The sequence below is a fragment of the Bufo bufo genome, chromosome 8 (assembly GCF_905171765.1).
Source record: "Bufo bufo chromosome 8, aBufBuf1.1, whole genome shotgun sequence".
Classification (NCBI taxonomy): domain Eukaryota; kingdom Metazoa; phylum Chordata; class Amphibia; order Anura; family Bufonidae; genus Bufo; species Bufo bufo.
Genome location: NC_053396.1, coordinates 154,873,864 through 154,894,685, shown reverse-complemented (window position 1 = coordinate 154,894,685; position 20,822 = coordinate 154,873,864). Strand labels below are relative to the sequence as shown.

The 20,822-nt window shown below is 42.4% G+C and overlaps 1 protein-coding gene across 9 annotated transcripts in view; it reads right to left on the bottom strand.

The window, feature by feature from the left end:
- The window catches only part of MCF2 (MCF.2 cell line derived transforming sequence), a 208,738-nt gene extending 193,887 nt beyond the window's left edge, over positions 1 to 14,851 (bottom strand). For all 9 annotated transcript variants that reach the window (XR_005773943.1, XM_040405657.1, XM_040405660.1 and 6 more), the window contains exon 1: positions 14,287 to 14,851. Coding sequence is in view for 8 of the 9 variants with exons in the window: in XM_040405657.1 (XP_040261591.1) it covers positions 14,287 to 14,383 (97 nt within the window). In the remaining variant the exon portion in view is untranslated. The remainder of the gene's footprint in view (positions 1 to 14,286) is intronic.
- Positions 14,852 to 20,822: the final 5,971 nt, after the last annotated feature.

The window sequence follows — 20,822 nt, the reverse complement described above, 5'->3', positions numbered from 1 at the left end:
CCAGCCTATTTCTGGCATTAGTGCCGGGACTCGGCGGGACAAAAAAAACACTGGTTGCAGGGGTATATATATTCAGCCGAATCTCAGCACTAATCCTGAGAAATGGCCAGATCCCCGTGGGGTCCCATTATAGTCAATGAAGCCTGGCTGTTCCTCTTCCAAATAAGCCTCCCAGGACGTCTTAGCGCTAATGTGAAACTAGCCTTATGCTAATAAAGACATATTAAGAAATGAATAAGTTCAGAAAGTTGGAACAAAAAACAAGATAAAATGTGAATGTTCATTTTTTGAATAGCAAAATGTGATGAAGATATGAAAAAGCTAAATGCTCAAGCACCCATCACACAAAAAATTCCAGTTGCATGGATCTGAATGTAAAACTCAAGTTTTTATGATCTGTCAACATTGTAATTAACGCTGTGAATAATAACTCAGGCCTACGCCCGGTGAGATCACCTACAGTGCCAGACTTGTTACATGCAGGTATGTATAGGTGAAGAATAGGGAATGGGAAGTCACTGTGTGTCTGACCTATAATGTACTGCATGTAATACAATCTGGTAATGTTGATATTAAAGAAACTCTGCAAGTCAGCTCCATCTTAGGAACCACAATTGATGGAACGATTCTTGGATCTGTCTATATAACAGAGACTATAGATCAAAGTTTGCGATGTAAACCACATTTCCTGTCACAGTATGCAGGGGTGTACATACAATAGGGGCGGCTCATACAGAAGGGGGTAACGAGCCCTCTGCACTCTGATCCTGGAGTCATACTCTCTTCTATTTGCCCCCTACCTCTTACTAACAGATATTTAGTAGGCTAGTAAGACAGAGGAGACGGATGCCAGTATGACAGCAGGATGAGATGGTGCATGCTTTCTTTGAAGTCTGACTGTTACCATGGAAACGCATTGTTCTGCATTGAAGCTGAAGGTAAAAATGGCTAAATATCTATATATATAAAGAAGGACGTATGTATGTATGTTACGCGATCACTCAAACGCAACCATAGATTTCAACGAAACTTGGTATACACATCCCTTGCTACCTGGAAACAAATCTTGCTCTCTAGCACGTACCGTTCCTGAGATATTCCCAAAAAATACTAATACATGGCACATCACATGACCTACATTAGCCAATAGAAGCCTGCAGGTCTTTCTCTTCATATCCCAACTGCCATGCACACGGTCACATGTCCCTTATCAGCCAATAGAATCTCGCAGGTCCTGCCCCCTGAACTGTGACCTCCACAGCACTCCGCCCCCATAACAGTGTCATTCACAGCGCCCTGCCCGTTTAAAGCTGACCTGGAGCAGTGAAGAAAAATGGCTGGGTTGTTATGGAAACCTGGTGTAAAACTGTGTGTATGTGGAGACTAAGGTAGGGTGGCCATTCAGGCCGCCTTCAAAAGACAGACTTAAAAACCCCGCCCCCCAGGTCCCACGCCCTAATTTGGTTAGGCCACGCCTCCTCCCTCTCCGCAGCCGACAGGCATTGAAAAAATGAAAGTAAAAATCAACTTCTGCCAGCCCAAGGGGGGGAGGGACGGTGACTTTCTCCCTGCAGCTCATGCTCAGATAGCACAGTGCTGCTGTCTGAGAGTGAGCTGTTCAAAAGGACATCCCTGCATGAGATATTTCCAAAAAATGCAATAGCCAATAGAAGCCTGGTCACATGACCCTTATCAGCCAATAGAAGCTTGCAGGCCCTTAGTCTCCACATACGCACAGTTTTACACCAGGTTTCCATAACAACCCAGCCATTTTTCTTCACTGCTGTAGGTCAGCTTTAAAGGGGCAGGGCGCAGTGGATGACACTGTTAAGGGAGCGGAGTGCTATGGTGGCAGGTAGGGTGGCCATTCAAGCCATCCTCAAAAGACAGACTTAAAAACCCTGACCCTGGGTCCCGCTAAGCCACGCCCCCTCCCAGCCTGCAGCCCACGGGGATTGAAAAAATGAAGGTAAAAATCAACTTCTGTCAGCTGTCTGAGTAAGCTGTTCAAAAGAACATCCCTGTGTCCGTCCAGGCCCTGTGCCGGATGGAGGACAGGGAGTCTGAAAGCCAGACTGTCCGGCCTAAAACCAGTCCTCTGGCCACCCTAGGGGCAGGCTGCTGTGGAGGTCACAGTTAAGGAGACGGTCCGCTATGGAGGCCACTGTTAAAGGGACGGGGTGTTGTGGAAATCACTGTTAAGGGTATGGGGTACTGTGGAGGTCACTAATGAAGGGGTGGCCACTGTGGAGGTCACTGTTGAAGGGGCAGGCTGCTGCAGAGTTCACTGTTAAGGGGGCGGGATGCTGTGGCGGTCACTGTTAAAGGGGCAGGCTGCTGTGGAGGTCACTGATAAGTGGGCAGGCACTGTGGAGGTCTCTGTTAAGGGGACAGGGAACTGTGGACGTCACAGTTAAGGGGACGGTCCGCTATGGAGGTCAGTGTTAAGGGGCGGGGTGCTGTAGAGGTCACTGTTAAGGAGGATGCTGCCTTTTAATGACACACACAAACATTAAATGAAATAGATGAAATATACCCGTGCTAAGCCGGGTCCTTCTGTTAGTATTTAATAAATACATTTTAAAAAGTTGTTTCATTTTTCATGCACTAAAGCAGTGGTGGCGAACCTATGGCACAGGTGCCAGAGGAGGCACTCAGAGCCCTCTCTGTGGGCACCCGCACTCTTGAAAAAGTCTATGGTGTACCAATATGCCTTAGACCTTTCCTGCCATTCATCAGCGCATGGCGCACTATGAACAGCACAGGCAGCGCATTAAATGTAGGCAGACTATTATAGCTAAATGATAGAGTACATGGAAGATATACTATATTGGTATTCAGGTTACAGGTGAAACTTGAAAAATTAGAATATCGTACAAAGTTCATTTATATCAGTAATGCAACTTAAAAAGGTGAAACTAACATATGAGATAGACTCATTACATGCAAAGCGAGATATTTCAAGCTTTTATTTGTTATAATTTGGATGATTATGGCTTATAGCTTATGAAACCCCAAAGTCTCAATTTTCAGGTACCCTTTGCTCAGGGGATATGGACTAATTAGCTGATTAGAGTGTGACACTTTGAGCCTAGAATATTGAACCTTGTCACAAAATTCTAATTTTAAGCTGCATTAATGCAATTCCTTTTAAGTTGCATTACTGAAATAAATGGACTTTTGCATGATATTAAAATTTTTCAAGTTTCACCTGTATATTGCAGTGTTGGCACTGTGCGATAAATAAGTGGGTTTTCGGTTGCAGTTTGGGCCTCTAAACAGTTCTCCATTACTGCCCTAGAGCAATAAAAAAGGCATGTGGCTTGGTGCTTGGTGACAAAAATGGTGCCGACAAGCCACCCTGGCTTGGGTAGGGTCTTTAGATAGCTAGAGCAGAAAGTCAATGACTGGCTTCGGTGGTGATGTGGCCTCAAGCAGTATGTCACAGCTGAAGCCAGTCATTGGCTGGAGTGGTGTAAGTGACCATGTCCAGGCACTGCTGAATGTAAACAGTGCCAGGAGCAGAAGATGGGGGCAGCATGGAGGATCAGATCGGAGTGGAGCAGATAAATATGAATCTTCTATTTCCGGGGCAGGCTGTGGGCACTTGCTTGAAAATTCTAAAATAATGGAACAAAATGACAGGCACACTACCATCTGGAAAATCATGAAGAGTCTTGCACATCTATCATATATTTCCAGATGGTAGTGTGCCTGTCACTTTGTTCCATTATTTTTGAATATTACAGTTGGCAGTGGGTAAGCCTAGGACAGTGCACTTAAGTCCAGAAATTAAGAGGGGTGAGCCACTATACTATTATACATTTTTTCTGATACTTGCTTTAAAATCAATATTACTGGAAAACCCCTTTAAACAGTGCTTAAACCTTTATACAAAGCATAGAGGATGCAGCAGCGCTTCTCAGAGATGTGCACCTTTTGCTTGCATCGGCTCTGCTCTGTTTTTGCAGCATGCAAAGTATGGATCCTATATATTTTCTATGGATCCATACTGCATAGTGCAAAAGCAGAGTAGAGCCGATGCATGTGGAACGTGCAGATTGCTCCGAGGAGTGCTGCTGCACCCTCCATGTTTACGTAAAGGTTTGGGTAAAGATTTAACTATGGCTATTTAAAGGGTTTCTACAGTTTGTTTTAACTGATGATCTATCCGGGTAAAGATTTAACTATGGCTATTTAAAGGGTTTCTACAGTTTGTTTTAACTGATGATCTATCCTCTGTTTGAGAAGGCAGTGACGCTCCAGCAGCGCCGCGGCCTTCTCACTGTTTACCGCTGGCCCAGTGATGTCACGACTAGTATCAACTGGCCTGGGCGGGGCTAAGCTCCATTCAAGTGACCCCCGACGGTCAGATGCTGATGATCTATCCAGAGGATAGATCATCAGTTAAATCAGTTAAAACAAACTGTAGAATCCCTTTAAATAGCCATAGTTAAATCTTTAGCCGACACCCGGGACCCCCGCCAGTCAGATGCTGATGATCTTCAGTTAAAACAAACTGCAGATCCCCTTTAACTATGACCATGTATCTAACGTATGCTCATGCCTTTCCTGCATTCAGCACAATGGTGGATTCGATACACTTTTTGTAGGTCAATTTTGTCAATGCTCCACCATTCCAGCACTGCTGCCCCAGTGGTCCCCCCAGGTCTCTCCCCATTTCCCTGCAGTGATGACCTAGCATACATGCAGGTGACAGCAGAAGCCAATCACTGGGCTCAGTGGTCTTGTGCCGTATGCACAGGCATCACTGCTTGGGACAATGATTGGCTGCAGTGGTTACATGTATGTAAGGCATGTCATCGCTGCAGGGAGTTAGAATACACTGGTGGGAAGTGACCAAAGGCACAAGACTGGGGAGTAATGACTGGGATATATCAATACCGGGGTTCTCTCTATACAGGAAAGACATCGAAGGCAAGAAGGGGGGAGGGGTGGCCCTGTATGTGAAAGACAGCATAAAATCTAATTTGATACAAGTTAGCGAGAACAATTTAGAGTCAGTTTGGGTTACCTTGCAGCTTGATAATCATAAGGTAACTCGTGTAGGTGTGATATATAGACCACCTAGCCAAGTCAAAGAATTAGATGATCTACTAGTTGAGGAAATAGCTAAAATGACATTGAAGGGGGAAGTTATCATTATGGGAGACTTCAATCTTCCTGATGTAAACTGGAAAACCAAAATAGCTAGTTCTGCCAGGAGTACAGATATTCTAAATTCCCTACTGGGATTATCTCTACAGCAAGTAGTAGAGGAGCCAACCCGGAAGGAGTCCATTTTAGATTTAGTATTCACAAATGGTAATTTGGTATATGATATTACTGTAGGGGAAAGCTTGGGATCTAGTGATCACCAGTCAGTGTGGTTTACTATAAGCACAGTGACTGAGTCACACCACACAAAAACAAAAGTTTTAGATTTTAGAAAAACTGACTTTTCTAAAATTAGATTAGTGGTATACGAGTCCCTATCAGATTGGAACAGTTTCATTGGAGTCCAGGAGAAATGGGACTACTTAAAAGAGGCACTATTGAAGGCAACAGAAAATTGCATTAGGCTTGTCAGTAAAAGCAAAAAAAGGAAAAGACCACTGTGGTACTCAGCAGAAGTGGCCAAAATCATTAAAAACAAAAAGATAGCATTTAGGAATTATATTAAAAAAAAAACGAGGATGACAGGCTAATTTACAAGATTAGGCAGAGAGAGGCCAAACAAGTTATAAGAGCTTCTAAAGCACAGGCAGAAGAGAAATTAGTCAGGGAAAAAAGGCGATAAGGCATTCTTCAGATACATAAATGAAAAAAGGAAAACTAAAACAAGGAATTACAAAATTAAAAACAAAAGAAGGAAGGTATATGGAAGAAGATAAAGAACTAGCTGTCTGCCTCAATGAATACTTCTGTTCAGTCTTTACGAAGGAAAATGAAGGAAATGGACCTCTGTTAGGAAAGAAGACTAATGAATCTTTTGATGCATGTGTCTTTACAGAGGGAGAGGTCCTAAGTCAGCTGTCTAAAATCAATACAAATAAGTCACAGGGGCCTGATGGGATACACCCAAAGCTATTAAAAGTGCTCAGCGGTGAACTAGCAAAACCATTAACAGATTTATTTAACCAATCACTGGCAACAGGAGTCGTCCCAGAAGATTGGAAATTAGCAAATGTTGTGCCCATTCACAAGAAAGGTAGTAGGGAGGAATCGGGCAACTATAGGCCAGTAAGCCTGACATCAATAGTGGGGAAATTAATGGAAACCATACTTAAGGAGAGGATTGTGGAACATCTAAAATCCCATGGATTGAAAGAAGAAAAACAGCATGGGTTTACTTCGGGGAGATCATGTCAAACTAATCTTATTGATTTTTTTGATTGGGTGACTAAAACAATAGATGGCGGAGGTGCAGTAGACATCGCTTATCTAGACTTCAGTAAGGCTTTCGATACTGTCCCACACAGAAGGCTTATCAATAAATTGCAGTCTTTGGGCTTGGACTCCTATATTGTTGAATGGATTAGGCAGTGGCTGAGGGACAGGCAACAGAGGGTTGTAGTCAATGGAGTATATTCAGACCAAGGTCTTGTTACCAGTGGGGTACCTCAGGGATCTGTTCTGGGACCCATATTGTTTAATATCTTTATCAGCGAAATTGCAGAAGGCCTCGATGGTAAGGTGTGTCTTTTTGCTGATGACACAAAGATTTGTAACAGGGTTGATGTTCCTGGAGGGATACACCAAATGGAAAAGGATTTAGGAAAACTAGAGGAATGGTCAAAAATCTGGCAACTAAAATTTAATGTGGATAAGTGCAAAATAATGCACCTCGGGCGTAAAAACCCAAGAGCAGAATATAAAATCAGTAATACAGTCCTAACCTCAGTATCTGAGGAAAGGGATTTAGGGGTCATTATTTCAGAAGACTTAAAGGTAGGCAGACAATGTCATAGAGCAGCAGGAAATGCTAGCAGAATGCTTGGGTGTATAGGGAGAGGAATTACCAGTAGAAAGAGGGAGGTGCTCATGGGAAAAAAGGCGATAAGGCATTCTTCAGATACATAAATGAAAAAAGGAAAACTAAAACAAGGAATTACAAAATTAAAAACAAAAGAAGGAAGGTATATGGAAGAAGATAAAGAACTAGCTGTCTGCCTCAATGAATACTTCTGTTCAGTCTTTACGAAGGAAAATGAAGGAAATGGACCTCAGTTAGGAAAGAAGACTAATGAATCTTTTGATGCATGTGTCTTTACAGAGGAAGAGGTCCTAAGTCAGCTGTCTAAAATCAATACAAATAAGTCACAGGGGCCTGATGGGATACACCCAAAGCTATTAAAAGTGCTCAGCGGTGAACTAGCAAAACCATTAACAGATTTATTTAACCAATCACTGGCAACAGGAGTCGTCCCAGAAGATTGGAAATTAGCAAATGTTGTGCCCATTCACAAGAAAGGTAGTAGGGAGGAATCGGGCAACTATAGGCCAGTAAGCCTGACATCAATAGTGGGGAAATTAATGGAAACCATACTTAAGGAGAGGATTGTGGAACATCTAAAATCCCATGGATTGAAAGATGAAAAACAGCATGGGTTTACTTCAGGGAGATCATGTCAAACTAATCTTATTGATTTTTTTGATTGGGTGACTAAAACAATAGATGGCGGAGGTGCAGTAGACATCGCTTATCTAGACTTCAGTAAGGCTTTCGATACTGTCCCACACAGAAGGCTTATCAATAAATTGCAGTCTTTGGGCTTGGACTCCCATATTGTTGAATGGATCAGGCAGTGGCTGAGGGACAGGCAACAGAGGGTTGTAGTCAATGGAGTATATTCAGACCAAGGTCTTGTTACCAGTGGGGTACCTCAGGGATCTGTTCTGGGACCCATATTGTTTAATATCTTTATCAGCGAAATTGCAGAAGGCCTCGATGGTAAGGTGTGTCTTTTTGCTGATGACACAAAGATTTGTAACAGGGTTGATGTTCCTGGAGGGATACACCAAATGGAAAAGGATTTAGGAAAACTAGAGGAATGGTCAAAAATCTGGCAACTAAAATTTAATGTGGATAAGTGCAAAATAATGCACCTCGGGCGTAAAAACCCAAGAGCAGAATATAAAATCAGTGATACAGTCCTAACCTCAGTATCTGAGGAAAGGGATTTAGGGGTCATTATTTCAGAAGACTTAAAGGTAGGCAGACAATGTCATAGAGCAGCAGGAAATGCTAGCAGAATGCTTGGGTGTATAGGGAGAGGAATTACCAGTAGAAAGAGGGAGGTGCTCATGCCGCTCTACAGAGCACTAGTGAGACCTCATTTGGAGTATTGTGCTCAGTACTGGATATTGATACTTTGGAGAGAGTTCAGAGAAGAGCTACTAAACTGGTACATGGATTGCAGGATAAAACTTACCAGGAAAGATTAAAGGACCTTAACATGTATAGCTTGGAAGAAAGACGAGACAGAGGGGATATGATAGAAACTTTTAAATACATAAAGGGAATCAACAAGGTAAAAGAGGAGAGAATATTTAAAAGAAGAAAAACTGCTACAAGAGGACATAGTGTTAAATTAGAGGGGCAAAGTTTTAAAAGTAATATCAGGAAGTATTACTTTACTGAGAGAGTAGTGGATGCATGGAATAGCCTTCCTGCAGAAGTGGTAGCTGCAAATACAGTGAAGGAGTTTAAGCATGCATGGAATAGGCATAAGGCCATCCTTCATATAAGATAGAGCCAGGGGCTATCCATAGTACTCAGTATATTGGGAAGACTAGATGGGCCAAATGGTTCTTATCTGCCGACACATTCTATGTTTCTATGTTTCTATGTTTCTATGTCCTGCTTTTTTTTTTTAACTTATCAACATTACCGCTCATAGCTCAATTTTTTCAATCCCAAACAATCACTTTAATGCTTCATTGAGTATAAATACAAAAATTCAGACATGTTATGTAGCTAAATGTAAATGCATGACCGCAATGCTAGTTCATGCAAAGTACAAGTCTTCTTGTTGCCTGTGGCTAATTATCTGTGTGTTCATGGTTTTGCCAAGTGACGACTAATTTGTGGAAATGCTTACTATGATATGTATCATGCGTTCATCATTTGTTTCAGATACAACTCGTTGACCCAATTTAAGAAGGTCCAGCTGCTTTCCATAGTGGTGGGACCCTTACAGCCCTGATCATAAGCATACTGTACAACAGATCAGTAATTATACTAATATAGTAAGCACTGTGTTGGATGGACATGTCCTCCTTACAATAGCGAAATAAAACCGAGTTTTCGGGGTGCTCACAGCCACCCAAAGCACCCATAAACATGGTGCACAGTCCAATTGTATTTAATGTTTTTGCCACAAATCATGGCAGAAAAAGTGCTATGTGCAATGATGACTGTCCAAAAACTTGGTGTGTGTTGTGGTTTTATCGTGGTCCTCAAGCTAAAGAGGAGATAAATGAGGTGGAAGAGTTGAGTGTTTGCTGCATACAGTAAGTGTATGGGGTCTGGATTTAGAGGATCTGGGGTCTATTTAAGGACTCTGCCATGGGTCTTTATGTAGAAAGTCTGGGCTCTGAGTTAATGTGTTCTTCCCTGGGTCTGCAGTTAGAGGATTTGGGAGTATGTAGTTATTCATGGGTCTAAGTCTTACTTAGAGGAACTGGTTTGGGGTTTGCACTTATTTAGGGGATCTGGGTGGGCGCCTGTTTTGTGGCCTGTATTTGTTTAGGGGAGACTGGTCTGGAGGTGTGAGGCATGCCTTACTGGGGAGCCACTGCTAATGTGCTGGTGAAGTGAGGGACCTTCCCCAGTGCCCTGGAAACACCATCATCAGTATTATCTTTCAGGAGCAGACTTCCTGGAACTTGTAGTCCCTCACAGACTTTGGCTTGTTTGGGAATAGAAGGGCTAAATCCTTGATTTGCAACATCAACAACCTTTGTGTGTGATGGATTATGGCCCTTAAGCAGCTTGGGGAAGACAGCAAGAGGGGAAAGGAAGATAGAGCATGGCAGTGGCAAGCCAAAGCATGGTAGGAGTAGATAGGTAAGAGACAGAACCCCAAGTAGGAGGCTGCTCAGGGGGCTTGAGAGACAGAAGGTAGCAATAGGAAAAGGAAGCCACTTTGGTGGTCTAGAGGTCCTCGGAGGATTTGGTATGTCAATTCAGCAGAGCTCAGAAGGGACTGAACTGAGTCTGTATTTAGAGGGTCTGGTATGGGGGTCTATATTTCTTTAAATGGTTTGTTGTAGGGTTTTATTTGTTTAGGTGTCTGGCCTGGGTACTATAATTATTCTTCCCTCTAAGCTGTGGGCTCTGGAAAGGAGAAGGTTAAAACAACATACTAACAAATTAATGAACCCAGTAACAGCTTTACCTACTGCAGCTTGGAAGTTTTAACTGTTTCAGTTACATAGAGCACAGCTCAGAGGAACAGTGACTGTAATAGTTTAGGGGTCTTGTATTTATAGAGGGGTTGAATTTTTCCAGGGTCTGTATTTTTCTAGAGTTTGGTCATAATTTATTTGTGTTGCTATAAAGACGCAGATGGATGCAGGAGAGAGGGGGCAAAGATATCTCAGTAGCAAAGTCTACAATTATCAACAGACGTTGTCATGGTGGTCTGGGCTGAAATGAGAAATGAGGAAAGAGAATGACTGAAATCAGAGGAGACATCACCAAGGAGTCACTAGATTTATAGAGGAGTTAACACCTCTACTGACCTGTCTGTTATGATATATAATTATGTTACACAAAAAGTCTCTGTAGCCCAGGTCTAATTTACAGCTTGATGTTACCATTCCCCATGTACCTACATAGTCTAATACTATCAAGGATGATAGAACACAGTGTTCACACAGTAATTTGAAAAGTGGAATGGTAATGCCCAGTTGTCAATGCAAGTAAAGAAAGGTGGTTTTTACTATAGACACAGTGTGGCAGGGCGGTGGTGGGGAACGGCAGGACCCAAGTTTTGAGAACAGTCCAGGGCCTATTGTCTATGTATTCCACCACTGCCTTCTTGAATTAGAACTATACTGACTACCATGTGAAAGGGAGAGCCACCGATTGTATAATATTGTCTTACAGGAACAAATGTTAATTTTCTTCAATGTGATGAATGAAAGTGCTATTTTAAATCCAGAACAAACCATTTAAGGTCAATGATCACATCTAATAATCATTTTTTTGTGAACTCGGCAAAGTCTCATTGTCCATGTTCCAAGATGAAGAAAATTGGATTGTTAGCTTGACCGATCAATATATATTGTAAGTGCTATATAAAGCTCATTATTAACATTACAAACCGGTGAAGGGACTGACCATCTGAGAAATGATCCTGGAAAGTTATAATGGGTGATGGGACTGACCTTCTGAAAAATTATCACGGAAAGTTATAATGTATCACTGTCAACCAATAATTTATCAAATATAATTTAACTAAATTTAAGACCAGTAACTCTAATATTCAATGTCTATGACTTTCTCAAGGGAAAAGTCTATGGTCTATTTGGGCCAAAAGCCTTTCACAGCAAATTAATGACATGTCAGCCCATAGTACAGCTCTGAACCCATTCACTTTGTAGCAGTACTATTGATAGATACTTCCTGTGAGCAAATGGCAGCTCATCAGTCAAATGGCAAAGTGATTTCAGGAAAGCATCAGGGAAAAAGCACAGCACAGAATATATCAGCAACAATTCATTGAGATGCAACTTATTCTTTCCTGAATGGGTTGTCTGCTTTGAACAATGTCTTATTGTTACAAGTGTCCTCCCAACTACAAGCTGATTACCGGGATTCCCACTGGCGAGACCCTAGTGATTAACTGTAATGTGTGTAGGGGAATCTGCATACAAATATATATTTCCACTGCAGCATCACCCAAGGGAAGTAAAGCTTTGCACAGTTCAGATCTAAATCAGTGGACTGTCTGTCATATATGGCCACCAGATGTCATGTATGGTCCACCAAAGCGAGAGACATTCTATGCAGGTGGTCTCCACTCTGGGTAATAAATGAAAGTCCTCAACTGGAGACCTCCTTCTGGTAAAGTAATCCTCCAGTTCAGTGAAAAAAAAATAATCACATTAATTAAGGAATGAACTAGGCACTTACCCGGTGACCATTTTATCATCTTTTCAGATGCAGATCTTCCGATTCTCAAACTTCTCTTTGGTCATCCAAGAGTGCCGCACCTCCTCTCAGACTACCTGATGCATGCTGTGCATTTGGTTGCCCAAAACACTTCCTGCTGCCCTCGGATTGGCCAGCACTTGTCATCTGGCCAATCTAAGAGCAAAGTTGGACGAGCAGAAAGCATGCATCAAGTAGTCTTAGAAGCTTTGTGGTCATCATGGATTACATGAGGAGCCCAGGAATCAGCAGATCTGCAGCTAAAAAGATGAAAAGGAGGGTGTGCCTAATTTATGATGTGGCACAAACCTCATCATAAATTAGGTGCATCCTCCAGCAGTCTGTGCACCTGGACTGAAATCTATGGCAGCTCTGAACTGGCGTAGAATTCAGTCTTCTTTTATGTCAGAAAACTGTCATAAAAGGTGATAGATTTCTGGGGCCTGCTTGTCCTGCCCCCTCGTCACATCCCCTTGCGTCTACATTTTGGAGCAATGGCATTTACAAAGTCACAAACACAAGGCTTGTGATTTTTTTCATACCAAAAAATTGCCATGGGGAATGATAAATTCCCTCCCAATGTCTACATAGCTAGTATACCACTCTAGTGGGCCAGAAACTGATACAAATAATTGTATTTTCTGCACAATGCCAGCGATACTTTAGTGTTATAGCTAATGATAACAGAAGCATTTTTCACATAATTTCTACAGTGAATGTAAGGTCATTCCTTGAACTTCCAGCTTCCTTATTCCAACATTTCACAATAATGTCCAGCAAGTTTGTACACTAATGGTCTAATAGCTCTCTGGTATCAGGCTTATCTTATAAACATTCATAATGTAACAGGTCTTGTGATATGGTATGACTGAAGGCTACTATCAGCCCAGCTGGGCCTCCCCCTTGTATCTGCAGATTCACCTCTTATCGCCAAGACCTAACAAGAGATATATACGGTTTCCATACGGCAAATCTGCATTCCGGGACATAAAAGTACAACGGAGAAATAAGCTGCGCATGGGAGTGTAACAGATCCCCCTCGAGTCATCATTCACTATTTAAAGTCTTCGAAATATCCAATAAACAGGGGCTTTCATGCAACCCTTAATAAAATGAATCGCGAGAAAACCACTGGCTTTAATATTGCTCTTTTCAGATTAGTGACTAGAGCTAAAGGTGCCTGGCTGCTCTGTAAATTGCTGGGGGTCTGACTTGGGACATCGCTACTTTCCATGTAACTGACCCTGTGTCAACTGATACCTAGTTTTTCTAAACCCCAGAAGATCATCTGATATCACCAGGAGATGCTCCTTGCAACTGGTAATTTTCTGCTATGGACTCAAAATGGCCATTTATCGCATTGGTCATCTGATGGATACCATCTAATACTACATTTGAAAACATACATTGCATTACATAACCTCTACTCAAATGAATTTGCTGGCGAAGTAATACAGAGCTTCTCAAACTATGTTGCTTTGACCCAAGTGATTACCCATTACAGGTCTTCCAAAGGTTGTACCAGTCTCGCATCATAACTGGCTCCTTACTGCATGTTCTCAAGGGTTTAGGAGAACATTTTTAGGATCAATTGAGGTAATTGAAAAAAAATTGTTATAGACTGAGAGCCGTGCTGAAGCCCAGACACCACTATATGATGGCTGATGAGACCTCACTAGAAAAAAAAAAGAGAAATGTCGATGTAATAAAGAGGCAATTTGAGTTTTCCAGAGTGAAGCTACAATTTACATCTTCTTCTTCTTTGACCTGGCTGAACATCATAGTAGGGAACCCCTACTATGATGTCCATGTAATGTGAGTGCCTGGGTGAAGGGGGAGGAGTGCAGGACCCACTGTTCTGACCCTCACCAATCTAACACTAATCAACTATCTAGTGGGTACTTGGTAAATGATTTAACTGGAGATCCATTTTAAGTTCTCAGCTTCTCTTGATGTCCCATCAATGGGATAGCAATTACAACTTTTCGATGCTGATAGGGAGGAGTCTAGTGCAGCTTGGAGTGATTTTAGTGCAGCACTGCAGTTATGGGCATACAGAATCACCATGCTATTTGCTGTCTATGGACTGCAGGGGAATAACAGGAGATTGGGACTGTACTTACTTTCCAGCAATGTGTACAGAAGAGACACTGCCTGCTGAAGACTGTAATACTTCTCCATTTCCATAGCCGATATCCTGATAGTCTGCAGGGATGCCATCTCAATCCTAGCTCAATGAGGATGCAGTGTGGCACCAGGTGGGCGCAGGGTCAGTGTAAGAATGCCCCCATGTCATACTGCAATATCTCATGGATGGACCTCTAAAGTGATGTGATCAAGGGTGGGAATCCTAGGACAACTTTCCACTTGTGGTACCTGTCCCAAATAGAAATCAAGCGAGCTTCAGCAAGGGTCACACATCAGTGTATGAGCTTCTGATGGGCATCCGACAAAACAGCTCTGAGCACATCCCATCCACCAAGGTGCAGTGAGACTGCAGATCTGCCTGATAAAAAAATAATCCACACTCTGTCAACCAAGACACATGCAGATGTCCTCGTCCAGCGATCAACCCGTCTTCCAAGACCCTCCACCTACATCCAGTACCAAGCCTTCACCAGCAAAGAATGTGACAGCAGCAGCAGCAGCTATATGAGTGCATGCAAGTTGATCACATCAGTGTTAATGATAGCTGTGTGCAGCCAGAGCTCAAGTGTACTCCTCCCTCCCTGTAGTTTTTCCTGCCCAGAACCTACTATAATAGCTTCTAACTTCACCGTCACAGCCAATCAGCTGGGCCCCTGGCACTAGAAACAGGAATAATGTACACACACCACAGGGCTGTGTTACATATAAAGTCAGGAATGTGACACCCGGCGCTGCTCCTTCACTGGGGTTTGCACTATACTTATATACTGGGGGTTAACCTGCACATAGATGCACATTTTTCTTAAAGGGATAAGGAATTCAATATTTATTTTTTGATCAGCACAAGATAGTTTCCAAAGAAGCAAAAAAACAATAATTGTAACCATACAAAAGATTCTCTATTAAAAAAAAGAACTTGCATTATATTACTAGACACAGTTACATGTTACATCCCTTTAATCCAGCATCGAACAACCCAGAAAGACCAAAACTGCTATATAATGAAGACTTTCACAAGCCTGAGCAGAGAGATGGCATCAGTTTACTCACTAAAGAAGTGTAGTCATTTGGTGTTGATATGTTTGTTTCTGAAGGGTCTTGTGTATATTTAAAGGGATATTACACCTTTACCTGTTTGTCCTATTGAACGACTTTAAGCAGAGATCTTGGATATCATAAAGTATGGAGAAAGCACAGTATATTGTAAAAAGTGGAGAATGCGTAACCCTTTCTTACACAAAGCTATATCTAGCACTTTACAGGTCCACTTCATGTTGGACTTAAGTGACCCTATGGTTTAAGAATATTAAAGGTTGTGAGCTTTTTATGTCCTATGCTCTGGATAAGTCATCAGTATCTGATTGCTGGTGGGCCAACACCCGGGACCCCCGCCGATCGGCTGTTTGAGAAGGCAGTGGTGCTCGCACAGTGCCGTACATTTGTGTGGCAAAAAACAAACAAAAAAAAACTCCTCTTAGTGTCCCCAGTAGCGCCAATGTCTCCAGAGTGCCCTCATGTGTTTGTACTGTGTGGCACTACAAAAAAATACACTTTTAGTGCCCCCAGTTGAGCTTAGGTGCCCATAGTGCCCCTTTAATTTGTGCCAGTATAAAATACTCCTATATGGTGCCCCCCATAGTGCTCATCCCCAGTCCTCATAGTGGCCCCAAAATGTGTGCTAGTATTAAATGCCCCTGTATAATGCCCCCCAGTAGATGCCCCAATAGTGCTCCCCCCCACTTCTGTATAGTGCCCTCCATATTGTGTGCCAGTAGATACCCCCATAGTCCTCCTTCCCCCGCACTTCTCCATAGTGCCCCCTATAATGTGTGCCAGTATGTAATGCCCCCAGTAGATGCCCCTCCCCCTTCCGCATAGTGCCTCCTATAATGTTTGCTAGCATATAGGGCCCCCAGTAGATGCCCCCATAGTGCTCCTTTCCCCCCACTTCTCCATAGTAACCCTATAATGTATGCCAGTATATAGGGCCCCCAGTAGATGCCCCCATAGTGCCCCCTCATAATGTGCAAGTATATAGGCACTAGGCCTGCAGCGGGGAAGGGAGACACCTCTCCCCTGCCCTACTGCACCATTCATCTGTATCACTGTTCTAAGGACGGCGATACAGATGAATATAGAGATGAGCGATTCGACAATGGAAGTGCTTATCTCCTACTGCTCTGCAGCCGCCGAACCACCCAATGGGCCCCCTTCCCACACTGGGCCCCTGTGCAGCCAGTTCGGTATGTCCGCTCCTGCCTTACATGTCCTAGGAAAAGCTGGAGAAGGCAGCAGCGCTACTGTGAAAGCCGGTGCCTCCTCAAACAGATGTTTGGGGGAGTGGTGGTTGTCGGGTGTTGGACCCCCCAATCAGATACTGATGACCTATCCAGAGGATATTTGATCAGTATAAAGGTCTTGGAAAACCTCTTTAACAGGGAAAAAATAGCACATATACCTGGTGCCCTCCTTTTTATCTTTGCGGCTGCAGATCTGCGATTTCTCGGCTCATCTTCTGTTATCCAAGATGGCCACACCGCTTCTCAGACTACCTGATGAACACTGTGCATTGGAAGTCCAAGATACTTCCTGCTTGTGCAGCTCTACTCTTGGATTGGCCAACACTGCTCATGTGAGCAGAGCTGTCCAATAACAGGGCAGCAGGGAGTGTCATAGAACTAACTATGTGCATTGGGTAGTCTGAGAAGTAGCACTTCCATCTTGGATGGCAGAAGTTATAACGTTATATTATTAAATGAATTAGCCTAGAAAAGGAATGGTGGACATTATCTTAAATAAAGAAGTATTATGAAGCTTATTAGCCATCACTCACATATCATTCTTCTCCTGACTGATAGAAATGATTCTCTGTGGGAAATATAAGTGAGAATGAGGCCCATTCTAGGTTTGGTAATGGGGGTCCTATGATTTCTCTGTATGTCCCTGGAGGCAAGATGGACTTGGCACTGGGAAATTCTGGATATCTGCTTCAAGGAAAGGAGTAGAATATGGATTTCCATAATGATTTGGATATAATCTGCAAAGCCACTGTAAACAGATAGCTACAGGTGGCTACATAATTCATTCCTGAAAGTGGTAAGAAGAGGAGGAGGCTATTATTTGTACATGATGCTGTCATGGTTAATAAGTCCCATTGTCACAATTACTGTACATGTAGCTGCATTGTCTCCATTGACATGATGAAAACATGTCCTTCTTACTCTGTATTATCGTGACATAATAAGCAATGTACACTATAGGCATGGACATAATGAGCATGGAAATTGAATTTAGTCACTGTGGGCACTTTGATTTTGACAGGTCTAGAATATGACACCTCATGCTGCTCTCAGAAATTGGTGACTTTCTACCAGTCCATATACTAGCATCCATGTTTATTTTTGGCAGATTAATCCCTAAACAATTGTACTCATCTCCTCCCAGATTTGACACATTTAAACTTACTCACAGTTAACTCAGTATAGTGTGAAGACAAACCCATGTAATTTTATAAAAAGTTCAAGCCTAACTAATAGAGATGAGCGAATTTCAAATTTTGAAATTCGATCACACTTAGTTTGGTGGTAAAAGGTAAATTGCATTATGGATTCGGTTACCACGGACCATAACGCAATTCTATGACGGAATGCATAACGGAATGCCTTTAGAGCCATTCCGTTATTCATTCAGTCATAATAGAAGTCTATGGGCTGCTAAACGGATCCATCCCGTTTCCGTTGTTAGGGCAAAACCCCCACCTCTATGATTGTCGGGATTCCAAATTGAAGTTTTATAAGGGCTCAGAGAGAGCTGACACAGACACACTTGCTGAATCAACTACTCTACTTTATTCCATAAAAATAAATAAAATTCTACTAATTAAAAAGATTCTGCAGAATCTTATCTCAAAGTTAGTATTCGTTAGCAGCACATTCCAAACTAACAGGGAATATAACTCTCTCTTGTATGTCAGACTCTGATAAAGAAGGGAGGGTGTTACTACATTGGCCTTGCAGCTAGGAGCATTTGATTTATATACACAGAGACTCCCTACGTCCTGCCAGCTGGTACCATTAATTTTTCCACATATGCACAAGATGGAGGACATGTTCATACAAAATGGATTCTCATCCCTCACACCGTTATGCAGGGGAGTCCTCTCTTGCATAATGGAAACGGGACAGATTTGTTTTGCAGCCCATAGACTTCTATTATGACAGAATGAATAAGGGAATGCTTCTAAAGGCATTCCGTTATGCATTCCGTCATAGAATTGCATTATGGTCCGTGGTAACGGAATCCATAACGCAATTCTGCTTTTACCACCAAACGTGTGAACAAATTTCATAAGTGGAAATTCGCTCATCTCTACTAACACAAAATCGGAAAATCAAGTATTACTGTAGTTTACTCATCTCCCTTTATTTTACGCTCACAGAGGTCCAAGGAGATGAAATCTGGTGAGATGTTTGGTGGGGTCCTCGCACCGTATTTCTGAAGTTTCTGTATCTAGCTGTGATGTGAAAACAACAGTGTTCTTGGCTGTCATAACCCCCTAAATGTGGCCATACACATTATGTAGAAGTTGGTTGATCATTGAACAGCAGTTGAATAACCAATCATGTGGTCCAAACTGGCCAAATATGTTCAGTGGTCGAAAGATCTTTCTGGGAATATTCCTTCAAATAAAGATCTTTCGTCTGACTATTGGAAAATAAAATTCACACACAGCCAACTTCTTTTCAGATGATAATGGTCTATCATCGGTTGGCTAAAACGATCATTTGTTGTTAAATTTCACCCAATGAATGATCCTGTTGGTTGAAATAGTCTGTTTTAATCAACTTTAGGTGAGTGGTGGTGACTGTAATTGTCTAATAGGGTTCACTGAGAACCAGTGGACCAAACAAGACTAGTCAAAAAGGTGGACCCCCAATGAAAAGCACCAAATCCCCAAATATTTCAGATTCAGATAAGCCAGCAGGATAATCTAGAGAGAGTTGGCTGGTGGTTTAGTGTTGCGAGATGACAAGCGTGAAAAAGGTAACCAAAATATGGGTATTGGTAAACCAGGCGATTGACCCCCTAATTGGATACACAACTGTGAGGTTCGCTGGTGTCCAATAATCACGTTAGATTGTTGTACTGTATATACACTGTGGTATAAGAACATGCTAGGCATATGATGAAAAATATTAATAATAAAATAAGATAACTCACTTCACAGGGGGGTGGCCCGCTGGATAAACTCAAGACACCAGCAAGGACCCTTGAACAGGGTCTTTTTGTAGGATCGGCCAGTATTTGGTCAGAATCTGTCTGATTGTTTTGTGTTTCGAGTTATATCTTGTAATAAGACTCAGTTTGTACTGCTGATCCCTTTCAGCGTAGCCACCCCTCTTAGCTGCCTCTCCCCTTTCTTGTATTTCACTTACTTGCTCCTTTCCCCCTCTTTTTTCCTACCATCCATCCACTGGCGCCTCCAGTTATATCCTATCTCTTGGAGTGTTCCACTAGATTGGATTAACCCTCGCTTTTTTTCCCTTTCTTTATACATTAATCAACTTTAGGCCAATGTGTGTGACCACCTTTAAGGTAGCCATATATATATGAGAAAGTTGTTGGCTGAGCACTCATTCGATTGACAGCTGTCTCTCCCAATCAGGTGAGCATGCATATGTAGCAAATGAGGAAAGGGAAGCAAGCCGCTACCAGACACCTTTGGCAGTGGCTTATCTCCTGACAGCAAAAAGATCAGGCAGTTGAAAACAATCATTCCAGATCCTTATCTCCCCCTAACATCAGCTGTGGGAGAGTCAGGAGGCCACCATTAAAATTAGATGGTCGGTCAAACCCACTAAAACTGGCGGGTTCAGACGATACAAATCTAATGTGTATAACCAGCTTTACACACAAAATAGTTGGTCAAAACAGTAGGAAAGGCCAACATAAAGAAACTCTCCAATCTGAAATCAAAAGGTCAACATCATCTAGGGAATACATACAGTACTGTAGTAAAGTTACCTGGTGCTCTCCTTTTCATTCTGTGTGCCATTGATCTGCCTGTTCCTGAGCCGGTGTGTTTTCTCTGATTACCTGATGCAGTGCAGTGTAAATTGTCCCACACTGCAGATCTCCACCGTGGACTTCAGCCTTTGCAATGGAGTGGGTGAAATCCACTGACAAGCCAGAGTCAAATTGTGGATTTTGCCATAGGTCTGTGGCAAAATCTGCATTGGATTTTTGAGAAGGTTTAACGTCATATGTGGACGTACCCTACCTGAAATCAATTACTGAATAGAATGGTGAAAAATAAGTTCTATTCACAGTAGCTGACTAAATACATTAAGGTGATTCAGTTGCAATTCAGTAGTTGGACTGATATTTCCTTCTAGGGTAACATACAAATTACTTAGACCAGGGATGCCCAACCTGCGGCCCTCCAGCTGTTGTAAAACTACAACTCCCACCATGACCTGCTGTAGGCTGTCCAGGCATGCTGGGAGTTGTA